The sequence below is a fragment of the Conger conger genome, chromosome 4 (assembly GCF_963514075.1).
Source record: "Conger conger chromosome 4, fConCon1.1, whole genome shotgun sequence".
Classification (NCBI taxonomy): domain Eukaryota; kingdom Metazoa; phylum Chordata; class Actinopteri; order Anguilliformes; family Congridae; genus Conger; species Conger conger.
Window position 1 is genome coordinate 47,131,197 of NC_083763.1, and position 26,970 is coordinate 47,158,166.

General features: G+C 39.5%; 1 protein-coding gene across 1 annotated transcript; it reads right to left on the reverse strand.

The window, feature by feature from the left end:
- Nucleotides 1-8: 8 nt before the first annotated feature.
- On the reverse strand, nt 9-26,970 carry LOC133125757 (polyunsaturated fatty acid 5-lipoxygenase-like). The gene is made up of 17 exons (XM_061237333.1): nt 26,847-26,970; nt 26,436-26,619; nt 19,363-19,431; nt 19,222-19,245; nt 17,699-17,786; nt 17,465-17,497; nt 16,215-16,334; nt 14,348-14,448; nt 13,770-13,927; nt 13,131-13,268; nt 11,033-11,230; nt 7,037-7,123; nt 5,464-5,630; nt 5,223-5,338; nt 1,927-2,027; nt 1,143-1,310; nt 9-814 (listed from the first exon to the last, which is right to left on the reverse strand). The coding sequence occupies exons 1-17, from the start codon at nt 26,955-26,957 to the stop codon at nt 626-628; spliced, it is 2,052 nt and encodes a 683-aa protein (XP_061093317.1). The 5' UTR covers nt 26,958-26,970; the 3' UTR covers nt 9-625.

Below are 26,970 nucleotides of genomic sequence, written 5' to 3' on the forward strand. Positions count from 1 at the left end.
ATCCAGGGTAAAGAAAAATTAATTACTTTAATGACAAGTTATTTGCAAAGCAACTGAATTACATTCACACGGTTTACAAAACCACATGCTTATAATGTGAGAGAATATGATACCTTGTTGTGTTGATAAGTATTTGCAAATATCTTCAAAATCTTATACAATATGCAGTACCAGCACCCATGTGACTGAATTATAGAAGGAATAAGCAACCCTAGACGTTATAAGCAACTGTAGTATACATTTATGTTAAACAAACATGGTTCCAGATGAAGATAGTCTATGCAAAATGTGTCTTGCTGCAATACAGAAAAGTCTGCCCCAGCATAATTACATATTAATTTCAGATCGATAGTGACTGACAGAAACATAAGTGGATACACCTTATTAATATGAGCAATAGAGTAAGCCTTGGCTAACATCATTCCCTCAGCAGAAACATCACTACAATAATAGTACAAATTACCTATGTAATCAAGAACAAAATTATCAATTGTAACCTGAGACCATAAAATACCATTACCTGGATTAGATCAAAAGGTAGTGAGGTTACTGGGTGGGAGGCAGACCAATGGCAGTCAAGGTGCATGTTCAGTCTGTGCCAAAAGATAGTTCATGCAGACATACATTAGATAGTGATGCTGTTTTCCATCCCTGCAGGGTCCAAATACTCATATGGGAACTCTCTCTCTGATTCTTGTGTTGATCTCTCTCTGATTTTCATTCCAATTTCCGTCAGCGTTTTTTGGAACTCCCTGAGGGGACCTCTCATATAGCTTTCATTAGCAACTTCCTCAGGGTAGTTTCCAAGTGGCACCTGTAGGGAAAGTAACCAGGACTGAGGGCCAGAGCTTGAAGGGTGAAGACTTGTCTACATTCCAAACCCCTAAGCTCAAATAAATGCTCTCAGGGCATTCAACACAGTGGTGAATCTTTCTGTTTTCTTTGTTATTTCCATTTGTTCCAGAGAATGTTTCAAATCTTCAGTAACTTTAAACTTCAGTAATGTTTGAGCTTCCTGACAGGGAGATGGTTTTATCTTGTCTCATATGCCTATGATAACTGGTTCCTCTCAAAGTTCTAATGCTAAAAGAAATAATTAATTTGTATTATTTCTGAAGGAATGCAAATTGCCAAATACTTACGAAGTCTTTTGGAACCTGGCTGAGGAATCTAGTCACTTTCATAGCCTGAAGTGTTGTAGTAATGTCTGGAAGAGTGTCCATTATGTCTTTTTCAGTCACCTTCTTGTCCTTGGGTGGAGGCTTCCTCATTGTTGTTGGTCCATTTGGCATCCAGGCATAGATATCATACTGATATTGACAGGGAAAAGCAATAAAACTCACATGGGAATTGCACTGGCATGGCATGGCAATTGCACAGCCATTGTGCTACTGCAATTCCTGCAGCAATATGAGGGCCTACAGGGCTGCCCAACCTGGTTCCTGGGGATCTAAGGTCCCATACATTTTCATTCCAGCCCTAACAAAGCACACCTCACTCAACAGCTAAACATCTCATTGAGCTGCTAATTAGTATAATCAGGTGTGCCAAATTAGGGTTGAAATGAAAACCGACAAGACAGTAGATCTCCAGGAAACAGGGCGAGGCAGCCCTGGGCTACAGTATATTGTAAAGTGTCAGCAGAACGCATTTATTCAAGGACAGATATTCAGTTGCCTATCTGGACAAAATGTGTAAGTAAGACCAATCTACATTTATAATGAATTGGCTGTCACAAAGGAAACTAAGCTGAAATCCATCTCGTACTGTGAAATTTATATGGAATATTTTGGGTGTCTACCTAATTTCAACGAGGGCATTTTAATGACAAAAATAAAGACATTACAAATGCCAATGACCTATGATTTGATCTATACAATGTTTCTCTTGTGGCAATTTATGAATGTTTCTTTGAGGATACTGTACCTGCCCATGGTTCACAGCAGCATGTTGGGCAGAGCAGGTGAACATTATCATGGTGATGTATTTAATGGCTTCTTCTCTTGTTTTCAGGCTTGAGGGGCAATCTAATGACCAACACATCCAATATTTAAAAAAGATTACCAATGCGCATTTCTATACATTTGTATTTGGTCTACTTAATAGCTTTGGCATAAATTGTAACACTGTGAACTTTAACTTCAATGATGCTTCTCATTCACCCAATCATACACCCTCTCACACACCAATGGTGATTGGCTGCCATGCAAGGTGCCAACCAGCTTGTCGGGAGCATTTAGGGGTTAGGTGTCTTGCTCAGGGACACTTCGACACACCCAGGGTGGGAATCGAACTGGCAACCCTCCGACTGCCAGACAACTGCTCTTACCGTCTGAGCTAATGTCACCCTGGGAATAATGGGGAATAACGAATAGACTGGGAATAACAAATAGGAAGTAGGGAATAAGAAACCAAATTAAGCCAAGTTTAAAACCTTGAATTTAATCAAAAATATCAAAACTGGACTTAGCCATCTGCCTAGCTTCTCTATTTTGATCAGAATGTAAGAAACGTATGCAACCAGAGCAACATTCTGAAACAGTAGCCACTTTAATGGCCTCAAGTAGTTGTAACCAGCAAACAAAGTTTTATTTTGAGGGTGAATTGACTGACTTTGGTAAAAGACCATGGTGTAAGTGGAATAATAATGAGGCGGTCATTACATGGTTTTAACGCACGATGCAGAGGTGAAGAACCACCCGACACGAACTGAAGTAAACCTTCCACTTTTTCTCCCTAATGAAGTCCGTTCTTGTGTTAGCAGTGTGTTCTGGGTCATTGTCTTGCTGCATGATGAAGTTCCAGACACAATGTTTTTGTAGACTTCTGAATTCATCCTGCTGCTATCATCATGAGTTACATCATCAATAAAGATTAGTGAGCCCACTCCAGAGGCGGCCATACAAGCGCAAGCCATGACACTTCCTCCACCGTGCTTCACAGGTGAGCTTGGATGTTTTGGATCGTGAGCAGATCCCTTCTTTCTCTGCACTTTGGCAATTCCATAACTTTGCTTGAGGTTAATCTTGGTCTCATCATACTTTATCGTAATTTTGCCTTCCAATTCTTACTCCTGATGAGTGGTTTGCATCTTGTGGCATAGCCTCTTTATTGCTGCTCTTTAAGTCTTCTTCGAACGGTTGATTCCTGTGTGTGATGTCACTGACTGATCACACACAATGTTTTGGGGGTTTTCTTCACAGCTCTCACTACGTTTCTGTCATCAACTGCTGTTGTTTTCCTTGGTTGACCTGTTTGATGTCTGGTGCTCAGTATGCCAGTGGTTTCCTTCTTTTTCAGGACATTCCAAGTTGTTGTAAAAGCCAATGCTTGTACAATGGCTCATCGATTTCCCCTCTTTTCTAAGCTTCAAAATGACAAATGCAGTCTTCACAGGCAGAACTCAAGGCTAAAACCAAGACATTCAGAACTATTTATTGTTTAACCAGTCAATCTAATAGGACCCATCTGGGCAACAAGAAAGACCTGTCAGTCGCATTTCCCAATACTTTTGCTTACCTAAAAATTAGGTGGTCTAATTCAAAAGGTGATATGTTTAACAGATCTAGATAAAAAAAGTTTTTTAAAGTAAATTTGGGGGAGCTGCGGTGGTGCAACAGGCTAAGATGCAGCAGACTTGCGGTTGCAGTTTGCTGCAGTTGCACACCGGGGACTGGGGTTTGATTCTCGGTCCTGCCAAAAGCCAAGTTTGGCCGGCTCATGTGGGGCAGCAATAATTGGCTCGCTGCTCCAGAGGGAGGGACTTGGCAGGGTTATTAGATCGCTGCACAATAAGCACCTTGGACGCCTCGGAATCACGGCAACGGGCACGAGACGAGACGGCTTGAAGAAGGCGTGTCGCTCTCATTCAAAAAAAAAAAAAATAAAGTAAATAAAAGCTGAAATTCAGATCTGTCATGTAATGTACATATTTTGACCTCAAACTCAGTTGTCCTCTGTGTATAGCAAACGTTTGGAGGGGACTGTATACAAGAAAAAATGAACCAAAAGCGGCTGTAGGCGAATTAACCATTTTTAAAATCTTGAATCTTAATAGTATGAGAGGCTTTGCTAAGCCACCCCCATTGGAACAGACACACGCACACACATAATAACACCCCTCCTGCTCCTGCTCATCTGCAGACCACTGCGAGCTGGCCCTTTGAAGTTATCTGACACTACTGTACTTGCTTTCTAAAATAAACAGCACAGTCACATTGCCCATATGTCAGCCTCTTTTTTGGCAAATTTATAATCTGGATCACACTTGTTGATCAGGCAATTTACAAAATCATTCAAACTGTATGAATGAGATGCTCAATAATGTACATGGGACATTTTTTAATAAAAGTGTCAGTAAAAGACGCTGGAGAAAGATCATTTTAGTTTTCCTGCTCGCATGAAAAATAAATAGTTCTGGGTGATATCCTGATTCATTGTTAGTGTTTCTGCTGCATTTATAGTAAAAAGCAACCTGTTTGCTTGAGACAAATTGATTGCCTATAACGTTATAGTTCTAGGTGTGAAGGTAGCCCACCTGAAAACTGTTGACCAGTGAACAGAGGTGACTACCATAGAAAGGAGGAAAAACAGCAGAAGAATGAACGGCAGTATCTCTTCATTAACCAAGAATGATTCATAACAATAAAAACAGAGACCAATAAATCTATCCATCTTTCAAACCATAACAATGACAAATGAACGTGCAAAAGTTTGTTTGGGACTCCAAAATGTATGCTGAGTCTATTTGTTATATTTATCAGAGTTTGGAGGACCAAGAAGTACCAACATTTAATTTTGTTTTACATATTTACACAACAATTATAATTTTGAAATTCATGTGAATGGTGGATTTGATATTCAGGAATGCGATTTTGGTATTAACTCAATTTTGACAGGATGGTGTTTTTCACCTCCCCTGTGAAGTGGCCGAGTGCAAGACATGTATCTGAAGATCGTCCCAGGTTACAAATCTGTTTGCCAAAACATCTTTCAACCTAGATTGATGGGTATAGGATGGATTCCCTCATGAAATTGTCTAAACAGGAAGTTTTTCATATAAATCCCACTTGGGAGTTTTTACTTCACTTGTTGTTTGTGTGAGTCTATGTGTGTGTGGGTGGATGGGGGGCGAAGGGGCTTCCCCAATTTACCATGGTACATTTCAGGTTAAATGCCTGCCAATGTGGACAGGGCTTTTAATTTATTTTGAATGAGGTTACCTGGCTTCTGCAGAAATCCATAGTTGTATATGAAAGACACCATTTGTTGGAGCTCTGGATCCTTCTGTATATCCTCGTCATTTTTATAAAGTCCATTCACCACTCCACGAACAAATCTGGATATATTAAATAATAATATTAGTAATTCAATGAAATAAACAAGTTTGCATTAATAGTATTGTGAGTTCAGGAATATCACCACAGAAAATACATGTATCCTCCATGTAATAAATCTATTTACTCATATAGTGCTTCCCAGATGTCCATGCCATCATCTCTGTAGTGAAAGTTCTTCAGCTTGTCGATGCTACGCTGCTTCACATTGTCGGGCAGGCAGAGGCTCTCATAGGTGATCTTCTTTGTTGCTCTTTTTAAGACCTCCCAATGCTCTTTCCCAATGGCTGTGTACTGTGTGGGCAAACATTGTAAATATAGTATTGTATAGTGGGTACCACAGACTTACATTTATTTATGTTTTTCACGTGAAACATGAGCAGTAATCAAGGGGAAAAATGATTCAACAAAGTCACCATGATGGCCGCATATCCAATAATACATTTGAATTAGACCTCAAAGTTCTAAATTTCGACCCATAGACTTAACATGGGGGACACATGCTAATACGAATTAGGCTAATTGAACATTCTATTCTTAAATGGACATGAGAATCGGTATTGCGACCAGTCAGTAAATGACACTGACAGTAGGCTAGTACTGTCCACATTTTTATGAGTAACATACAGCATAGGTGGGTAGCTAGCAATGCATTGTTATGCAATGCCAGCTATCTATATAAAAAGCCCTTTGAGAGGTTTTAATCTTAAATCTTAAACAATCTGCCAATCTGATCAATTTAATTTTCCTGTCTTTTGTGGCTTTCAGCAAATGCAAACATTTCACTTAAAACTTAATAATATATAGAGACAGGGGAAAAATCCACCCTAAAGGGCACCAGGAAGTGTAAAGTTCTGCTCACTGCACATGCTCAGTTGTGTCCATGATCACATGCCCTAGTCACATGCACAGTGAGGAATCTCAGGTTAATTGCATGTGTGCACAGATTATCCAATGAAAAATGCTTGGGCAGTTACCAAACAAAAGTGTAAAGATTTTATGTTTTTCTGGAAATTAAAAATCTACAGTGGTCTTCAGATTTATTGGCACTGAATAGCAATGCACAAAAATACAAAAAAACAATATGATGACTATAAAAAAATCAAAATGCTGGACTGTGAAAAATACTGGATTCACGTTTCAATGGAACCAATCAAAATAAAACACATTTTGATGGATTTTGGACCATTCCTCTAGACTGACCCTCTATCAGATTTCACCGTGGATCTCCTTTTATGCGCTGTTTCAATGCCAAACATGCCAATGCGATATCTGACCAAAACAGAAAAGTGTTGTCTCATTTGGTCATTTAAAGAATGATTGAACAAAGATACAGTGGTCAGATAAGAACAAATTGAACATTTTGGTCAGATACAGCATCGGCATGTTCACCATTTAAACAGAGATGCATGAAAGGGGATGCACATGTTCCCACTGAACATTGCACATTGTGAAATTTGGTGGATGGTCCGTGATGTTTTGGATCTGTTTTAATTCCAGAGATCCAGGGACATTGGTTAAAATCAATGGTAAAATGGATTCCAGCAAGTATCAGGCAATTTTGGTTGACAATCTGGTTTCTTCTACCAAAAGGTGAGCATTGCTGTGCTTAATGGCCTGTTTTCATAATTATGTTATGTTATAATAAAAAAAAGGAAAATATATTATCTTGGATAATTAATGGTAAAGTTCATACTGACCTCCACAAAGAATCCACCTGTATTGATGAGGGTGTTTCTGGCAGTAATATTGATTGGTAAGGTGTACCGACCAGTTTCACGAAGAATCTGTTAACACATAAATGCACGTTATACTGCTGCTAGAGCTAAATACTCTATGGAAAATACAAATATACTGCATCAGTTGATAAATAAAATGTGTAAGCATGTATCTATTGAACACTCAGACCCGGCCTACCAACACAATGTTCTCAAAGGTGCGAGAAGTTACATTTCACTGTAGAATCAGAATCAGAATCAGAATCAGAATTCACTTTATTCGCCATGTAGTTTTTATGTACAAGGAATTTGCTGTGGTATGTGGGTGCATGCAGACAACATAAAGAATAATACAAAAAATAGAAACATAGATATAAAAATGAGTTGGAATGTAATGTAGAACATAAATAAAAAATAAAAATAAAAATAAATATGTACAATACAACATGATGCTGAAGCGGTGAGAAGTATTATTAAAGTGCAAAATATAAAATATGAAGTCTATGGGGGCGGGATAAGAGTCAATGGGGGTCCCGGGCCTAGTTGACATTAATCACAGGGAGACAGTGCGTTGATGTAACGTGTCTGTAACGGTTGTAACGGTTGTAACGGTTCTGTGACAGTGGGGGGTCCCCCGGGCCTTGTTGATGAGGTTTTGGTCCTGATGGACCGCAGCCTCCTGCCAGAGGGAAGTGTTTCTAACAGTCTGTGTCCGGGGTGAGAGGAGTTGGCCACAATCCTTCCTGCACACCTCAGGGTTCTGGAGGCGTACAGGTCCTGAAGAGATTGCAGATTGCAGCCAATCACCTTCTCTGCAGAGCGGATGATACGCTGCAGTCTGCCCTTGTCCTTGGCAGTGGCAGCAGCATACCAGATGGTGATGGAGGAAGTGAGGATGGACTCAATTATGGCGGTGTAGAACCAGGGGGGAACCGGTGCTGATGGTCCGGAGGCAGAGACATGTTTTCCCAGCTTCACGTGCTGCCTCCTGTCAGACAGGAAGTCTGTGATCCACCTGCAGGTCGAATCAGGCACATTCAGCTGGGAGAGCTTGTCCTGTAGCATAGTTGGCATTATTGTGTTGAAGGCAGAGCTGAAATCCACAAACAGGACCCTGGCGTAGGTTCCTGCGGAGTCCAGGTGCTGTGGGATGAAGTGAAGAGCCATGTTTACTGCATCATCTACACACCTGTTGGCTCTGTAGGCAAACTGCAGGGGGTCCAGGAGGGGGTCTGTGATGGATTTGAGGTGGGACAGCATAAGGGGCTCAAAAGACTTCATCACCACAGAGGTCAGGGCGACGGGTCTGTAATCATTCAGTCCTGTGATCCTTGGCTTTTTGGGGACTGGAATGATGGTGGAGGTCTTGAAGCAATCTGGTACATGGCAAGTCTCCAGTGAGGTGTTAAAAATGTCTGTGAACACCGGAGACAGCTGATCAGCACAGTGCTTCAGGGTGCACGGAGAGACAGAGTGTGGCCCGACTGCTTTGCGGGGGTTCTGCCTCTTGAAGATCCTGTTGACATCTCTTTCCAGTAAGGACAGAGGTGTTGCTGAGGTGAGTAGCTGTGGAGTGGCCCAGGCTTCTGCTGTGATAGAGGAGGTGGGGGAGGAGGGGGGCTGGAGCTGGAGCTGGTGGCTGGTGTCATGGGGGATGGTGTCAGGACTGTCCCATTGACCTTCAAAGCGACAGTAGAACTCGTTCAGGTCGTTGGCCAGGCGTGAATTGTTCATGGAGTGGCGGGTTTTTGTTTTGTAGTTGGTGATCTGTCTGAACCCTTTCCAGACAGAAGCAGAGTCATTGGCTGAGAACTGGCGTTGCAGCTTCTCTGAGTACAGTCGTTTAGCGTCTCGCACCTCCTTGCTAAACTTGTACTTGGCCACTTTAAACATGACTCTGTCCCCACTCCTAAATGCCTCTTCCTTCTCTGACCTTAACTGTCTGAGTTTTGCTGTGAACCAAGGTTTGTCGTTGTTGTAACCCACCCTGGTGTGTGATGGTACACAGCTGTCCTCACAGAAGCTGATGTAGGAAATCACTGCCTCTGTGTACTCATCCAGATTGTTGGTAGCAGTCCTGAAAACATCCCAGTCAGTGCAGTCCAAACATACCTGAAGATCCTCCACAGCTTCACTGGTCCACTTCTTTGATGTCCTCACAACAGGTTTAGAGAGCTTTAATTTCTGCCTGTATGCAGGAATCAGGTGGACCAGCGCGGGGGACGGCATGATAAGCACTGCTAGCTGTGGTGTAACAGTGATCCAGGATGTTCTTCTCTCTGGTCGGACATTTAATAAACTGTATGTATTTGGGGAGTTCATGGCTGAGGTTTCCGTTGTTAAAGTCACCGAGGACAATAACTAAAGAGTCTGGGTTTGCCGCTCCGGGTTTGTCCGCTGTAGTTATTGCGTGCCAGTACAGGCAGAAGAGCATTAGCCTTGAGACAAAAGCTCCCTTGGTTTTCAACTAGCTCTATAGTAGCTTGAAAAGCCACTTAAAATCCCAATATACTCTTGTCTCCTTCAACCACAACACCACAAAACAGGAAATGTGTAAGTGCGTATCAGGTGCATCAGGCACGTAAACCAACAGAAATCAGCAGACAACCAGCAGATTATGGACCTGATGATTATGGAGCAGATCACCACTCATTTTCACCATACCATTTTCAACGGTATTGTTAGCCTAAATTATTTTGGAACAAGCTACATGATTGGCAGCTTCATAATATGAGCTCACTTTTCAATTTTTCTTCTGTGAATTCAAGACAAATTAAATGTATAATAATCATGAAGAAAGTAACTATAATAAACTAGCTGATTACCTATCTAGCTGATTAACTTGTAACAAGTACTGCCTGCCTGTACTGGCACGCAATAACTACATACTACATACTCACACGTCACACTCACACGTCACCCCCCTGCTTACTTCCCTCCACTGGCTGCCTGTCATGGCTCGCATCAAATTCAAAACATTGGTGCTAGCCTTCCAAGCAGTTAAAGGGTCTTCCCCAGCTTATCTGCAAAAAATCATCAGACCCTACACCCCTGCCAGACCACTTCGTTCAGCCTCCACAGGCTGCTTGGCGCTTTCTCAGAACCTCCACCTCACGCTCACGACTACTGTCTGTTCTGGCTCCACGGTGGTGGAACGAACTCCCCGTTGAGGTCAGAACTATAGAATCTCTCCCCACCTTCAAGCGCAAGCTGAAGACACACCTCTTCAAGCAGCACCTCTCCCCATCCCTCCCTACCTCCCTGTGAACCTTAATTGTTGTCTCTGTGACTTGCTTTGTGTATCGGTATTTTTAGTTGGCCAGGTAAGCAGTGTTTGGATAGTTAACTTTGGTCACTTTTGCTCTGTTTGTTTGTTTGTTCGTTCAAAAAAAAAAAAAAAAAAAAAAAAAAAATGGCCCTTGTCCTTCTCTTTGTTGTACAGGTAGCAGTTGAAATTGTACTTCCCTCTAGGGTCTTTCAGCGAACTTATCCCTGGTTATGGGTATGCACTTTGTTGTACGTCGCTCTGGATAAGAGCGTCTGCCAAATGCCAATAATGTAATGTAATGTAAAGTAAGTAAACTGTATTTATATTGCACCTTTTTAGTCACAAAGTGCTTCACAATCTAAACATGGATAAAACATGATACAATTACAATAAAAAAACAATTACAGACACAACACTAAATTATACATTTTTATCTTTTTGCTGTGCACAAATGTGTAGTTATACAAATTCCATAAGTAAGCAACCGATGCAGGGAGTCTATTGTCAAATATCATCCAATACCATGTCCCTGACTGCATCAAATTTTACAAATCAATTATTTTTCTTTATTTTACTGTAAAAATGGACACAGATCTCCCTTGATCTGGTGAAGGATCAGGACAATGATCAGAGTTTTAGTTTTAGATTTAGTCCAGCTCTTAGACCCCTTTATGCTGACATATGGCGATAGAAATGCACAATGCACATACCCTTGATATTGGATGTTGATCAGCCATATAGTAGCTAGCAATGAAGAATATTTCCCCCATCAGATGTGTTCTGAGAAGATGAGAAACCAGTTCATGGTAGTAGAAGTCAGAGTTCCGAACCCAGATCTTGGCTAAGAGCCAGGCTTTATTGTCTTGTGGGGTGAAAACTGGATTGTCCTCTCCAGGCTCCTGCTTCAACTATGAGAGAAATTTGTATTTATTCATTTATTTTTTTGTCAAACATAATTACTTGTCTAGAGTACTCAACAGTAATTGTGAAGAAAATGTCCTAAACACTCCTATCAACAAACATCATGAACAAAGAGCTCATGGAAATCAAATGAAGAGTTTCATCGCAAAATGGTATATAGGCTCTTGAAAATCTTATGTGTGTTTCCCAAAAGGTATCAAGAGCTATTCCAAGAGTTACATGAGTTAACACTTCAGGCATTGGTAGTAGGTGACTTTTTCAATCCGAAGGTAAAACGCCTTTCGGAAATAGGTGAATACTAATGACAATTTAAAGGGAAATGACGTAAGCGGGAGACAAGCGAGAAGAAAAAAAGTTATTTTATTTTTGTTTAGCATGACCATGAATCGCTTGCTAGTAGTATTTCACTGATCAATTGGGTGAAGCCAATGAGTCATAAGTTCCCGTTAGCAGTAATTGCTTTGCCACCCCTGACATTTACATATAAGCTACCAGAACAGGCATAGCGAGAAAGACAGCTATTGCCCGGGTTCCTTCGCTATGACTTCCTGTTTGTTGTCCCTATGCTGCTATTTTGTCTTAGATTTTGTGATACTGACGTACATTGCTAAACAGCTGTGTGTGTCCTAGCGGAATGTTTTCCCTGTGTCTACTAAGGTTCCTGTTGAGTTCTTCCTTGTTTTTACTGTGTTCCCAAGGTTATCCAAATACTTTGCAAAAACCCGGGCCTTTAAAAGACTAGGGTAATAGTATATTGGAGCTCTAGACTACATATATTTGCTGTGTTTCCACTAGGGGTGTGAACAGTTAACCAAAACCAGTTTGTAGCTACACGTTAACCAAAAATAGTTAACCGATAACTGATTCTTTCCTTTCTAAAGCTGAAATGGTAAACTCGGTTTAATTAAATAAATGCGTTTTCACCATCAGTGACAAAACGCACAAACTGGTCGGACAATTAAAAGAAAGAGGTGGTTAAGAATGCAAACACCACAGGGAATTGAATGCCGCAGTATTACAATTAAATTAATTTAAATCTGTAGCTGTTGGTTCACTTTTGATGTATTGTATGGCGTTTCTTAAGGTTAACAGAGGACTTGACACGCAAGTCAAGTGTTATGGAACGAGAACCTGTGGTATATCGTGGGTATTGGCACAGCTAGCGGGTGGTTAGGCACGACGCGAAGCAGTTGCTTCTAACTACAGGTTGCGAGCTGCAATTTCAATCAACACAACTGCGATGGTGTTAGCGAACCACAAACTACGGTTTTCAGAAACACTAAATCGTCTAATGATGATTCTTCCAATGGAACTTGCGGTCATAGTTACCTACACAACATTTGGGAAAGGCATTCCTGGACAGCAAATAAAAAATTGGGGAGAGCCCATGATAGAAATTGGAACATGGGCCCTTGTTGATTATGATGCCGATCTCTATCCTGGTAATTTTACGAAGGTATGACAAAAACATTTAACAAGCCATTTGAAGTGACTTTTGTAATCCAAAGCAGAACCTGCTGTCAATGTAATTATTTGGCAGATTTTAATAAATTAATAGTTTTTCAAGGCTATTTATTATTACTTCCATTTTGAAATTATGTTGCGGTAATGAGAATTTAATTGGTGTATCTCCAAAAAAGACAGTCTAAAATCTACATAAACATTACATTAACATTACATTCTACTCAATTATATGGGCTATGCCAGTGTGCTATTTTCCTGAATTTTTGGTGACACCGTAAACAGTTTCATATGAATTACCCATTTTGCGATGAAACTCTTCAAATCTAGTTGAAGGTTTTTACTGCAGATACAGCATTTGTCCCATCTTCCCAAAGGTTGATTTAATTTGTTTGAAAGTCTTGTGCAATGAGGCTGTAGATTTACCTGTATGGCAATTGGGTTTAGCTCATTCGCAGTCTGTTGAAGCAGCACAATGGGTGCAGCCAAGAACTGTGGTGTATCGAATATAGCTGCCGCTATTTTATCCAGTATCCAATAGTCCACCACATAGATTCTTCCATTCTGGTGGAACAAAAGTGGATTCAGTAAGCATAAATCTGTTCTATGTTTTCAGAATCACAACATCTGGTTCTGGAACTCATCACCCATTAGAGACATTGTGAAATATACATAAGTTAGTGTTTTGCACTAACTCCATCAATCAGATAAAATACTGGTTCATCCTACAGTGGCTACAAGCACATTCTATTTGTTTCAGCAAGTACTGAAATTGTTTTAGAGGACTGAGGATAGTTATAACTATAACATGGCTGTTATTGTATGCTACTATACATGGAAAACTCTGAAATGCAGACTAAACTGTATTGACTGCTTTTAAAGCCAGTATTACTACCAGTTATTTTGAGGACCAGGATTCGTTAAGAGGTTAAAAAACTAAAAGTACTATTATTATTGTTATTATTGCACCAATGAATTATGTTTGATACACATTAACATGTGGAGCAAGTGGTTGTTAAAAAACATTTTTATGAAGTTTTACAAAGCGATGCAATAGCAGCTCACCTTGATATTTTCCTCAATATCAGGGTACACCTTTTCCAAAGTCTCCACTGGAATTTTCTGCTGACCTTCTTTGTACTTCTCGATCATTATTGGGTTACAACCATGAAGAAACTGTTTGCCAAAAAAGGTATCTTCCTTCCAGTTTTTTGCAACATATGCTATAATACAGAAATGGGTCACTTAAAATGCTATATTACCATATGCTTCTCAGACTGCAGACTGCTTCTCAGGGTGTACATTACTGCTTCGCATTCCTTTTCCGATTCACTCAGATGGTGATCTTCACATATTGTAACTCTGAATATGTGTCAAGATTTTGTGAGATCCAATCCTTTACTTAAATATACAACAGCAAAATAAGACATGCCATTTTGAGAAAGATTATTTCTTTTGTTGTTGATTATTAAATATAAGTGTCAAAATGTTTGATGTATGTTATTTAAAACAAGTTCCCAACTGACTAAGAACTGAATAATATGATTTGATTAAAAGCTCTAGCATTGAAAAGAACTGCAATAACTGCTCAAGAATTACATGGTTTTTATGTTAAACTTATGTAAGAGCTGAAGTTGACTAACCTGCTTTTTTGCTTGGAAACCAAAACACATTTTTGATGTCATCAATTTCCTCCCACTTGCGGCGAAAGTTCCAAAGTTTCAGGAAAATCGTCTGTGCCTCACTTATACGTGTACAAAAGATAGCAATTGTGATTAAAAACAGTACATTTAGACTGCAATTGCCATTAATTGTCAGCCACATTCAAAAGGCTTATGACAAATATTTCCTCTTAAATATATCGACTGAAATTGAAACTTGAAAATTGAAAGTGTCACAAAATAATTTTTTGGTTTGTCAATTCATACTCAAGTCTGAATATGAATGTGAATTGAATCTCTTACCACCTTCAAGCACAGACTGAAGATGCACCTGTTTAAGCTGCAGCCTGTAAACCTTAACTGTTTGTTGTTCTGGCAGCAGTTGAAATTGTACTTCCCTCTAGGGTCTTTCAGCGCACTTATCCCTGGTTATGGGTATGCACTTTGCACTTTGTTGTACATCGCTCTGCCTAATGCCATTCATGTAATTCAATGTAAGGAAGGACTAATTCTAAAATAATTCTTATTTAACCTGCTCAGAATAGTCTACATACATACATAGTATACACATGCCTCTGAAACTTCTGTGCAGAACCACAATTATGCTCTCACAAGTACACTTTGCTGGGGGTGTGAAAGGGAAGCTTAGATTTTAACAACCTAGATCCTGACAGGAGACTGACAGAAGAACAGATTTGTCTGCTCAAGAAGTGGGTTTGAAAACCACATTTACTGAATATAATAACATATCAAACTGCTCAGCATAAAAACAACAAACTATTCCAAAGATAATTAATCCAGGGAAGTTCTAAATAAACAATGGACATTCTATCAACGTTTCTTCATCACATTTACATTATTGGCATTTGGCAGATGCTCTTATCCAGAGTGATGTACAGTTGACTATACTAAGCAGTAGACAATCCTCCCCTGGAGCAATGCAGGGTTAACGGCTGTGTGGATATTATTCTGGCTACACCGGGGATTGAGCCACCAAACTTGTGGGTCCCAGTCATGTACCTTAACCACAACACTACAGGCTGCCCTGGCCTGCGAGAAACTATTATGCATTTGGTCCGCTGGACACTTGTCGTGAAAAAGACACTGTCATTGCCTTATTTCTAGTATACAGAAATTTCCAACATGCAGAGAAGATCACCCCACACTTGTTTTTCCACCCAGATTACAAAATAAGTAACTGTTGTCGCTAAAGCAATGGCATCTTAAAATATTCATTCATCATTCATTATCCTAACCCACTTATCTTGAACAGGGTCGCTGGAGCCTTTCCCAGCATACATTGGGTGAAAGGCAGGAATACACCCTGGACAGGTCACCAGTCCATCGCAGGGCACACCATTCACTCACACACTCATACCTACGGGCAATTTAGACTCTCCAATCTCCTAAACTGCATGTCTTTGGACTGTGGGAGGAAACCGGAGTACTACCCCACGCAGACACGGGGAGAGTATGCAAACTCCCCAGCCGATGGGGATTCGAACCCAGGACCTCCTTGCTGTGAGGCGGCAGTGCTACCCACTGCACCATCCGTGCCGCCATCTTAAAATAGGTTACACAGATAGTTTCAACACTTTGAGTTTTAACGTGAGTTCACGCTTTCAAACGATATATCCTGTTACCATAGTGATTGAAAATTGCACCCTGAAAAAAGGAATGAATGCCAAAAAACTCTTACCGGCCCATCCCATTTTCAGAATTATTAAAGCATATACTCACTCAAAATGTTGTATTTCGTTAGAATGTCTTTGTTGTAGATCTATAAGAGCATACCTGCAGTCTGCTGTTTCAGTAAGCAATGATGTGAAAAGATTGGTTTTCCACTTACATCTTGACTGCATTGTAAGCCAATGTAACAATCTTGACAGTCTCAAACCACAGCTCTTTTGGCAATTCAAAGAAGTTCCCTCCTCTCACAAAACCTGGGAGGCCAGGTTTGTAAGTGAAACTATAAAGAAAAGACATAATGTAGAACATATGTATAAAACATTTCCAAAAAATTTTCTAAAATATTTAATTGAACAAGGCTACAAAACTTGATAGCATTTCCCTGAATTGGGTTCCCTTCAAGTAACTTAAATATAATAACTTTATTGACAATTCTGGATGGGAAATGAAAAAAGAAGAAATGTTTAACTAACTGGAGTTGAAATCAACTGAAGTCTCCATACTGCAAGGGCCCTATTCAGAATGATATACTTGCTTAAGCATGTTTTACAAAGTTGAAGTTGCATGTGAATTCATGAAGGTATTTAGACTCGCCTTGTGCACATACTCATCTTCAAAATTGGGTGTCACTTCCTTGCACCCGTTGAAAAATGAACACATACGTAATCCCCTTAAGGCTGCGAAGATGTTTGAAACTAAACATGTTTACAATGAAATAATGGTATATAAAACTTATTGTGGGTGAGCCCATATCTGGATTTTGAAACAATTGCCTATGGGTCAATGACCCAAATTAATTCCTGATGGAATAGAATGGTTTCTCCATTATATAAGACATTGTATTACATAATTTAATATTTAAGGTATTAAACGGTTATATTGAGTCTGATGTTCATATTGACTTAGTTTCTTTCTTACTTTTTCATACTGTAACTGCAAGATTACATAACACAGGTCAAAGGAAGGATTCTTGCCAGGAGTATTGATTTACAGCCCATATTCTGTTCTTATTTGATCAGGGTGAGCTTTCTTCTGGCTTTCTCAATAGAACACTTGTGTGTTGCAATGAGTTGTCATACTGTATCATACTGTATATATTGCAGCTCCAAGGCACCTCAGAAAAGGTTCTCAAATGTGCAAATATGCCAATCCATCACTCTGTATAGTACTACATAAATGCCTTGGACACCTAAAATGAGTGGCTGTTACTGCGGTCGGGCAGTCAAGAACCGAATGCATGATGCTGATGATGGTGATATCTACAATTCTGCATAAACAGATGTTTAGAAATATGATTGTTACTGGTTAGAAAATTCAGTCTGTGAACACAATTGTATTGTTCTTCAGAGAAAATCTGATCTGCATAAACCTATATATGTAGATGTAGATTATGAATATTTCAATACTTACTGCAACTGCTCAGGAAAAATGCTGATGATGCCCCTACAAAGCAAAGTATATATTTAGTTTCTGAAATTATATTAGAATGACATGATTGAAGACAAACATTGGAGTGCACCTGCATCTGGGGAAAGAGGAACTTTAGTGAATATTATTACAATGAAAATGAAATCATATTGACCTTCATTGCAATTTGATACTACATTTCATTTATCACAAACATCCAGGAATGTTTGTACTTACTGGATAATACTGAGAAAGATATTTTGTCTAGAACCTGTCGGAGAAGCTTCTGCCACGTTTGAAGACATCGCAGGAACTGGGTCTGGGACTATGCGTGAAAACATAGAAAGGATTTGCATTTTCCCCATCAAAGATTATCCTGGCTTTTAAGCATTTATAGATATCTATATTCAAATAAGTAAGTGTTTAAATATACACAAATAAATTAATACAAAATACAGCTGTTATTGGACACTGAAAATGATCTTTTGAAATAGCAAATTCTTGTTTTAAAAATAGTTTTTACTCATTTTCAAAATGCATTTATTTACTCCGTATCTGAACAAACCACTGACAATTCACAATATTTTATTTTCCCGAAGGTCAATAAGAAATGCCTTTAAATATATTCTTAGAGCAGCAACCTGAATGTTAATCTTTTTTGGTGTATACTATTCAAGAACAAGTGACAACTTCAAAATATACATTGTGATGGGACCAGCAAAGGACTTGGGCTATTTTCTATTTTACATGTACTACTGATGAATATGCTTTAACTGTAAAGATAGAGCAACTTTTGTGCAGTATTGGGTAGTTATGTGCAGAGGGGGTGGCTCTGGGTGGCTGAGCACCTGCCCTTTTGTCCCAAGTGCCAAATGTGCCCCTTTGGTTTGATACATTTTTTAAAATATTATTGTTATTGCTGTTATTCACCCTTTCACACGGACAGTACCATAACAAATATGTGATCATTGCAGAACTGGCCCAAAAACACAAACTCACAAATATGTGATAGATGCAAAGATGCATCATTAGAAGTTTCTGTTTCTTACAATGTTGTTACACGGCTTCTGAGCAACGTCACAGAGGTGCGCACTAAGCCTTGGGTCAACATATTCAAAAGAAATCAATATCAACTTGATTTCCAAAGCTGAAATGGCTGATACTTGGAACTTGTTTTCTATTGCATGTCTTACTTTCATTGATACTGAGCTAGCTTCTGGCAATTTGGTGGTTCCTAACCTTTTAAACATGGTCTATAGCAATCGGATCCTAAAAGTGCGAGCACAATTCCAGTGCAGGGCATACGAGTTGTTGTTGAACTGAAATTCTAATTTTGTTCCGATAGTCATCATCACAGTCTTTATCTCCTCGATGTGAGCATTTATTTATACATAGTCACACTCTCTGAAGTAACGTTAGCAGCAGGAAATAATATTACATTACATTACATTACATTACATTACATTACATGTAATGTAATGTAATGTAATGTAATGTAATGTAATATTAGACCACATCAGGTTTGCTAACAGACTGCTGGCTGCCAAAATGAGCTACAGACAACATAAACAATATAATGGTGATTACAATTTTCAATGTATCTCAATGCCATCTCATTTTTCTGCATTCAACAAAATATCATACAACACATGGCAGAGATGTTCCCCTTGCTCCCAACACATTCTCTAAGGAATGTATGTTCATGGGGTTACAAAAAATAACCTTATACATGGTTAACATGAAATATTAGTACGACTTACCTCTTGCATGATGATCAATTGTTTCTGTGGGGAAAAAAAGAATGTTACATCATTGACACAGCATTTTTGGTTCATTGTTGTGGTTTGTCATTCATATATTGTAGGAAGTAGTAAGAAGTGAAGTATGTGTACACATTTTACCTCGAAACTTGAGATTGTTGAGCAAAGATTCCTTTCTCTCCTCAGAGGTATCATTGTGAGGCAACTTAGCTGAAATTTAAATGAAAAATGATGGCGGAAAGCCAAATATCATTGAGATATTAGGAAATTCTGCAGACCTTCAATAGCATTTAAGTATGCCTCAAGACCATTTATCAGGGTCGTAGAACACCAGACCCAGATGCAAGACCAATGCGCAACTTTTCGTATAGAGTCTGTGTTTAAATAAAGGCAGAAACAATCAGGAAGTGAAAATGTAGGTGAAACGAATAATCATTAATAAACGCACTGACAGGGTGACTACGGTGTCCACAGAGGGTACTAAAACACGGAAACGCAACGCACACTAAACAGACTAAACAGTAAAAACACAACCAGCTCAGCTCCCTCTTCACCACAACGGTCCGGTGCAATGCCCGCATTACTGCTGACGCTGCACCGATCTGCCTGTCGATCTCACGCTCCCTTCTACCCTCACTCGTGAACAAGACCCCGAGATACTTGAACTCCTTCACTTGGGGCAAAGACTCATTCCCAACCCAGAGGGAGCAATCCACCGTTTTCCGGGAGAGAACAATGGCCTCAGACTTGGAGGTGCTGACTCTCATACCGGCCACTTCACACTCAGCTACAAACCGCTCCAGTGCGTGCTGAAGGTCACGGTCCGATGAAGCCAGCAGAACCACGTCATCCGCAAAAAGCAGAGATGCGATTCTGAGGTCACCAAACCGGACACTCTTCTCACCTCGGCTGCACCTTGATATCCTGTCCATAAATATCACAAACAGGACCGGTGACAAGGGGCAACCATGGCGGAGTCCAACACCCACTGGAAACGTGCTTGACTTTGTGCCGAGGATGCGGACACAGCTCTCACTTTGGTTATACAGGGACCGGATGGCTCGTAACAACGGCCCCGGTACCCCATACTCCCGCAGTACCCCCCACAGGATTCCCCGGGGGACACGGTCGAAAGCCTTGTGGACTGGATGGGCAACCTGACACCATAAAAGTACTACTTTTCAATAATAAAACAGGTTTGAGCTGGATAACATTCATATTTTTCAAAGCTTTGGGATACCTTGGAAGGGAGGATCCAGGGCTGATTAATTGAGAGCAATGGCCCTTATTGCTAAAGGAACTGTTTTGTAACTGGTGATGATTTGGGGGAAATACAGCCTATGTCACACTCTGTGCCGGTTCTGTTTTGGCATTTTCCATTCTTTGTCTCATATCCGTGTTTTGTGTCCACTCTCGCTTTCCATAGTCTGTTCATTCAGTCATTCATTTTACCTGTGCCTTGTTTATCTGTTCCTCACACTCACAACGTTTGTCATTTCAGTCCAATTACCTGTGCATTTGTATCCATATGTTTGTGTCAATTCTTTGCCAGATTCTCTAACTCTCAATTTTCTGTTCTTATTAGCACTTTTCGTGTATCCCCACTTTTGTTCCTTGGATTCCGATTCTGTCTCTGTGTTGATCTGCTGGTATTGAATTCAGACTGAACTTTTGGATTATGTTTTCTGGATTTCCCTTTGTACTTTTGCCTGGTGTGACTGTCTATTCGTGAACAAACTCTTGCCTGTGACATTGACTGTTTTGGATTACCTAAATTGCATCTGTCTGCTGGCTATCGACCCATGCCTGTTTTACCACCCAACAAGTTAATAAAGACTTCAATTCTAGGCATTCTGGGTTGTGATTGGTTCTTCAGCCCTGGTGTCTGACAGAAATAATTAAAGAGCCAATGTCCACTAAAAATTCTAAACCTTAAGCAGACATTTATTCTTGTCTCCTGCATATTTTTGGCTTTTATTCTCTGCTAAGCATGCTCTTATTATTTTATCCAAAGGTGGCAATGTAAGGCAGAAATTATTAATTATTATTAATTATTAAATTATTATTCTGGCATTATCACTCAGGGCTGGTCAGCTTGCTGGCTTCCTCTGGTATTGTGGAATATGTGGCTGTAAAGTAATTTAACCCAGAAGCATGCACCATTAACCCCCACTATCTCCGCACCCATACGGGCAGGAGCCTGTGGGGGAAGACTCAGGCCTCCAGCCGTAAAACTCGTTACGACGGGGCAACATCCTTTACGGCACGGGAAGGTTTCAGAGGGCACGGCCTGTTAGGCCCTGACCTTCTCCTGAACCCCCCTTTATTGCTCTCTCCCTCTTTACTCAGTCACTAAATGATGTGTACAGCACTGGATGTTTCATGAAAAAGTCAGTTTAGATAATATTCATGTTTGGTATTATTCTGATTGTTTCAGTGCGACTGGTGCAATGGTTTTATTTCTGCAACAGCAAACCCTGGACATCATAACCAACCAGGAACCAGAGGAAAAACTGTGTGGAGCTCTGCCCCAGTGAAAGGCATGTGCCTCAACCCCCTTGCGCTTCCTGGGGAGGCGTGGCTCCAAATTACAGACGGGTGACCCATTTTTAGGGTTAACATCAAAGGCCAGATTTTGGATTTAAGGACAGCAAACTAAGCAATCTGGGAGAATGCAATCAGCCTCCCGTGCACACAGTGCACGTAATTTCTACGTACAGGGTGTCTGTAGCCAGACTCCCGTATGTAGCTTTTATTACCAGGTATGACTTTTAAAACTCCGTAATTTGGTTTCCGTTGTAATGTTTTGTGATTTGGAACTAGTATGTAATTACGTGTATGTAACCTGCCTGGTAAAATAAATTGTTAAAACTTGATCTGTGTGGTTTCGCTTACTGACACTCAAAGTTATACAGGGAATGCTTGGTTTACCCCCTCAAACTGGTCTAGGGAGGATGAATATTTCCACTTAATGTATCACGGTGTATAGCACCCGTAGACCTATGTTGGTAAATCCCTCGCCTCCGCATGGTAGTTAATTCATGTCGAGCACAGCCGTAGCTAGGTTGGTCTGCTTGGGTCCCTAGGCTGTAAACAGATATACCCAAGAGTAGCTATTACTGCAACCTCTGATGACTACAGATAGCTAGTCAGTTCGTGAGACGTGCACATTACGCGCGATGTGACATGCGGTGGTACCAGCAGAGGACTGTTCGGAGAGTAAATCTCAGTACAGGATTCCTATAGCGATCAAGTCAAAATTATAAATACGACATCCACTAATGTGGATAACTAATCTAAATTATTATTCTAAAATGGAGTCAGATAAACGAAGGTGAATCTATTGGCCCTATTGTGGAGATTCTCGGACCAGTAAAGAGCGGAAGGCAGAGTGGTACTCCTGCCTTTGTATCGTGGTTTATTTATTGGCTGATCTAGACTCTCTGCTTAGGGGCCACTAATTTTTAACCCTAATAGTATTCTTTCAGCAACACCAGAAGGACGGGCACGCTGATACCTTCAGCCCTCGCTAAATTCCGTCGTTGGGTTAGCGTGGGGTTTTACAGCAACATAGAGGTTGATAAAATGGCAGGAAATCTATGGCTATGCAGTGTGCTAAATGCAGATTTCCTTATCTGGACTATTTTGCTCCATATTAAGTTTTGAAACTGGTGATTACTGAAAATATGTGTGAAATAATGCCTGAAATTCCATTTACTTTCACACTTTTCTGTTAAAAAGAAAATTATTATTTAAATAATTCAGCTAGGGATACATCGCCTATGACCCCATCCCTTGGTAGCCCAGTAGAATCTTGTGACCCTGAGAGCGACACGCCTTCTCTTCTATGCGGCAATCCTACTAACCCTGCCAAGTCCCTCCCCTGGAGCAGCAAGCCAATTATGCGGCTCCACAAGAGCCTTGGCTTTTTTTGGCAGGGCTGGGAATCAAACCCCAGCCCTCGGTGTGCAACTGCAACAAACTGCAACGGCAAGTCCGCTGCATTTTAGCCTGTTGCACCACCGCGGCTCACACAGTCATATTTCTTATTGCACATCCAGCCAACATAATTCCAGTTTCGTCGAAATATACATTTGTTTTGCAAATTATTCGATGCAGACAATTTCTCAGAACCAAATATCCCAACTGGTTATGAAGCTACAACTGTTTTCTGACTAACATTGAAGTTTATTTAGTAATCTGTTCAGCCATTTTTCCCAGGACTATACCTCAGCAAATGTTGTCTCGAACTACTTGTTGTTGTTGCGTAAATACTTTGCTAGATCATTTCAACTAATTCAAAACATGATGATCTTCTTGTATGGGGTTTCCTACCCTTTCCAAGGTATAAGTGCTGGAAACAGGTTTTATCATATATTCTCGGCAAGTATATCACAATTATATCCAACTGTATTAATTTAAAAAAAGATAAACAAAATGAGAGTTTATAAATTATTTTATTTACCGAACTTTCATTTTGATAAATGCGAACCGGAAGTCTCCAATTGTTGCCAGCAACAATTGGCCGCTTTAAGGAACTCCAAGTGGTGGACAGTTTAAGAGTATTACGATGTTCGCATAGCAGAATAAATATTCAGATGTGCGTAAAACATGAAGTGTGTGTTGGACTTGCTAAAGATAAACCCGTAATTTTACTGGCTAAAGGGGCTTAATTTTGAAATAAAGTTCAATTTTAAATGTCATTGTTCGTTAGGGTGAGTAATCCTTTTTGGAGGTTTTGGAATACCTTGGGTATGCTTTATGAATAATACTCTCATATATGTGAATAAAACACACGTGAAGGTAAATTTTCTTTACATTTTGTATGAAAAATCGGTTGAATAGAAAAGTACGTTTTTCTGATCTTTCTTGCGTCTGGAAAAAAATATATGCAGATGTTTCATATTTGGAGAGATTTGGGGACACTTGAAGACATCTGGGTGCAGTTTTGGGAAATCTCAAATGGAATTTGAATGCCAGTAGGTATCTTTACCAAATCACACACATTGGGCCTCATTTATCAAACATAAGCCGGACAAAATTCACCATAAATATATATATATATATATATATATATATATATATATATATATATATATATATATATATATGATGCAGCAATCTATAATGGTTTAAGTTACACCTGCAAACATCATGATAGGCTATAGAAGTGGCATGACGTGGCTGATTTGTTTACGAGTTTAGTTTTTTGCCTCGCGTTTAATGTCAGAGGTTGACGTGAACTGTTTTTTACCCAGTCGGAAGATGCTAATTTGTTCATTCTAATATGACGTGAACAAAGCATTGGGCTTCGTTGCTATGGCTTTATGTTACATTTACAGCTTTATGAGAAGATTTGAAGCATGGCCACATACACCTGTAAATCACTTTGTTTGAGGCTTGTGACACCTCCTTCTGGCTCCTATGATTTGCCAATCTCTTCCTCCAGCCAAATGTATACTCAGTCAGCCTGGAAGGCAGCAGTTTGTCAAAATAATTGCGATGGGTGTAGCAAACTAGCTAGCCCAGTAACATAAATACAGATACATTTAATAAAAATACATTAAAGAAAAGTTGCTAGTGAAGTCATAATATGTACACATAATCTATGGTGGGCGGAGCTGAAACGGCTGCCTTGCAGACATCATTGTGGGAAGGCAAGTGTCAAATGTGAAACCATTCTTTTTACCTGTTGCATAGTGTGTGTTACTTGAACTAGAGTTTACACCAGCTAGGCTATATTGCTTTAGTCTTCCACAGCTCTGACAATTCACTGATTACATTACGGAAAGAAAATGCTCTGATCAGCCAACCACCTGCTTAAACCAGTTTTTCATGATTAAAAATGCTTTAAACGGTATACACTTGTCTATAAACACTTAATATTTCATTATATGATATGCATACTTATGTAAGCAGATAAAAGTGAATTGCATTGAATATGTACATTCTTTAATTAAAATGGAAGTCTTGTAAGCTTGTAATGTATGGCATCTAATCCTACATCAGTTTCACCCTTCTTCTCTCCATTGGAATTACATGGTACTGCATGTGGTGAGATTTATGTCGGAATAGATCCCATGCATTTTTAAATATGGCGGGTCTTTATTTTTATTTCTATAAAAAATTCTGTAGCCATGACAGACGTGATCATGAACACCAGTACATACCAGTATTTACCATTTAAATAACAAAAAAAAGCAATGTTTTTTAAGTGCTTATAAACACGTTTATACAGTTTAAAGCATTTTAATCGTGACAAAAATTGTTTAAGCAGGTGGTTTTAATGTTATGGTTGATCGGTGTATGTTTTCGGCTTGTTGTATTTCCATTAACAAAACTTCAATATCCGCGTCAGAGAAGCTTTTTACTTTTTCGACTATCTGATTTATGATTACTTGGTATTTCTCAACATACACACATGGATACAAAAAAAGCTATCTAAGTGTCTTTCATGAATCTGGCGAAAGGTCTTAGTTCGTTTCCGATCAAGCATACATTGGCACATGGATTTCCGAAAATATTGATAAATGAGGCCCAGTGAGATCAAGTTTGTGCACAAATACAAAGTAAACCTTGATTTAGAAATTGAGATAGTCAGTGTTAAACAATAAAAAGAAAAGGTGTTTTGTAATTTTTTATATGTATTTTTGTGTACACTGTATGTACATGTATTTTCTGAATGGGTCAAGCCTCTTCTTTCATTTACATCTTCAACCATGTGTGTGCAGTAAAACATTTTTGAAGGACTTGTACTAAATAGACTGACATTGCCTTCAAAGGGGCCAAAGTGGAAAGGGTTCAGCAGCATAAACAGAATTCTTGAAAACCAAAGCACAGCTATGGGGATGCACCAAACTCTTAAATTAAATTAAATTAAATTTACACAGATCATTAACTTCACAGAAAGAAAGTATTTTAGTCACAGATTACAGAAGAACTTCCTGGAGTAGCAAATAGCCAGCTAAGATGAGCAAATGTTTTTTTGCTAGAAATCATGCCCCCACCTGAAATAAACACCTCCTTTTCTCTCACCTGGTACAACACATCCTTGACACAGTCCAATCACACAGCTACACAAGGTTTGAACCTCAATTAATTAATTAATCAATTATTTTGCTGATCTTAAAAATTCATGCTACCTGTGACAAATATATGAAATGACAGATAAATATAACTTACATGTAACTAAATGTAACAGTAATGCTTCTCACCTGAATTTTCCTTGATAGTCAACCCAGTTGAGTCAATCTCTCTGAAGACAGGGAAGTAGAGTTCCTTCCCCGAGTCCAAGGAGGTAATGGTCACATACATGCAGCGCCATGATCTGAAAGTACGACGCCAACTTCTCTCCCGTCGGATGGTGATTTCCTTTGGTGCTTCGCTTAACTCAATTGTCTTGTGGGACAAAACGATTAGTTACACAACTGCCAGAATGTGAAAATGTACAGGGTATGGAAGCAGTGAACTTGTAACACATAAATTATATATTTGTTAGGAGTAACATTTACACAAAATGTGTTGAAAGTAACACAAAAGTAGTAACATAAAAAGTGTATAGAATATGAACACATCCTTTTTGAGAGTGGAACACATTTACCAATTATGTATGCAGAATTACTTACAAGGGCATCAAGAAATAGATATTCTTTTTTTCCCTGGTTCTTTGGAAATGTAATGTAAACGCTATCACTTGTTCCTGGTATAATTTCGACTTTATAGCTTTCCATCTTCATAGTTTACTTCTCA

What these genes read in the sequence shown, in the direction of transcription:
- LOC133125757 (XM_061237333.1), bottom strand. Translation starts at nt 26,957, where the DNA reads ATGAAGATGGAAAGCTATAAAGTCGAAATTATACCAGGAACAAGTGAT. An exon ending in ATTTTTCCTGAGCAGTTGCA is followed by an intron (nt 16,335 to 17,464) that starts GTAAGTATTGAA and finishes TTTTCTTTATAG; the next exon opens with TTTCACTTACAAACCTGGCC. An exon ending in TGGATTTCTGCAGAAGCCAG is followed by an intron (nt 2,028 to 5,222) that starts GTAACCTCATTC and finishes GTTGGTCATTAG; the next exon opens with ATTGCCCCTCAAGCCTGAAA.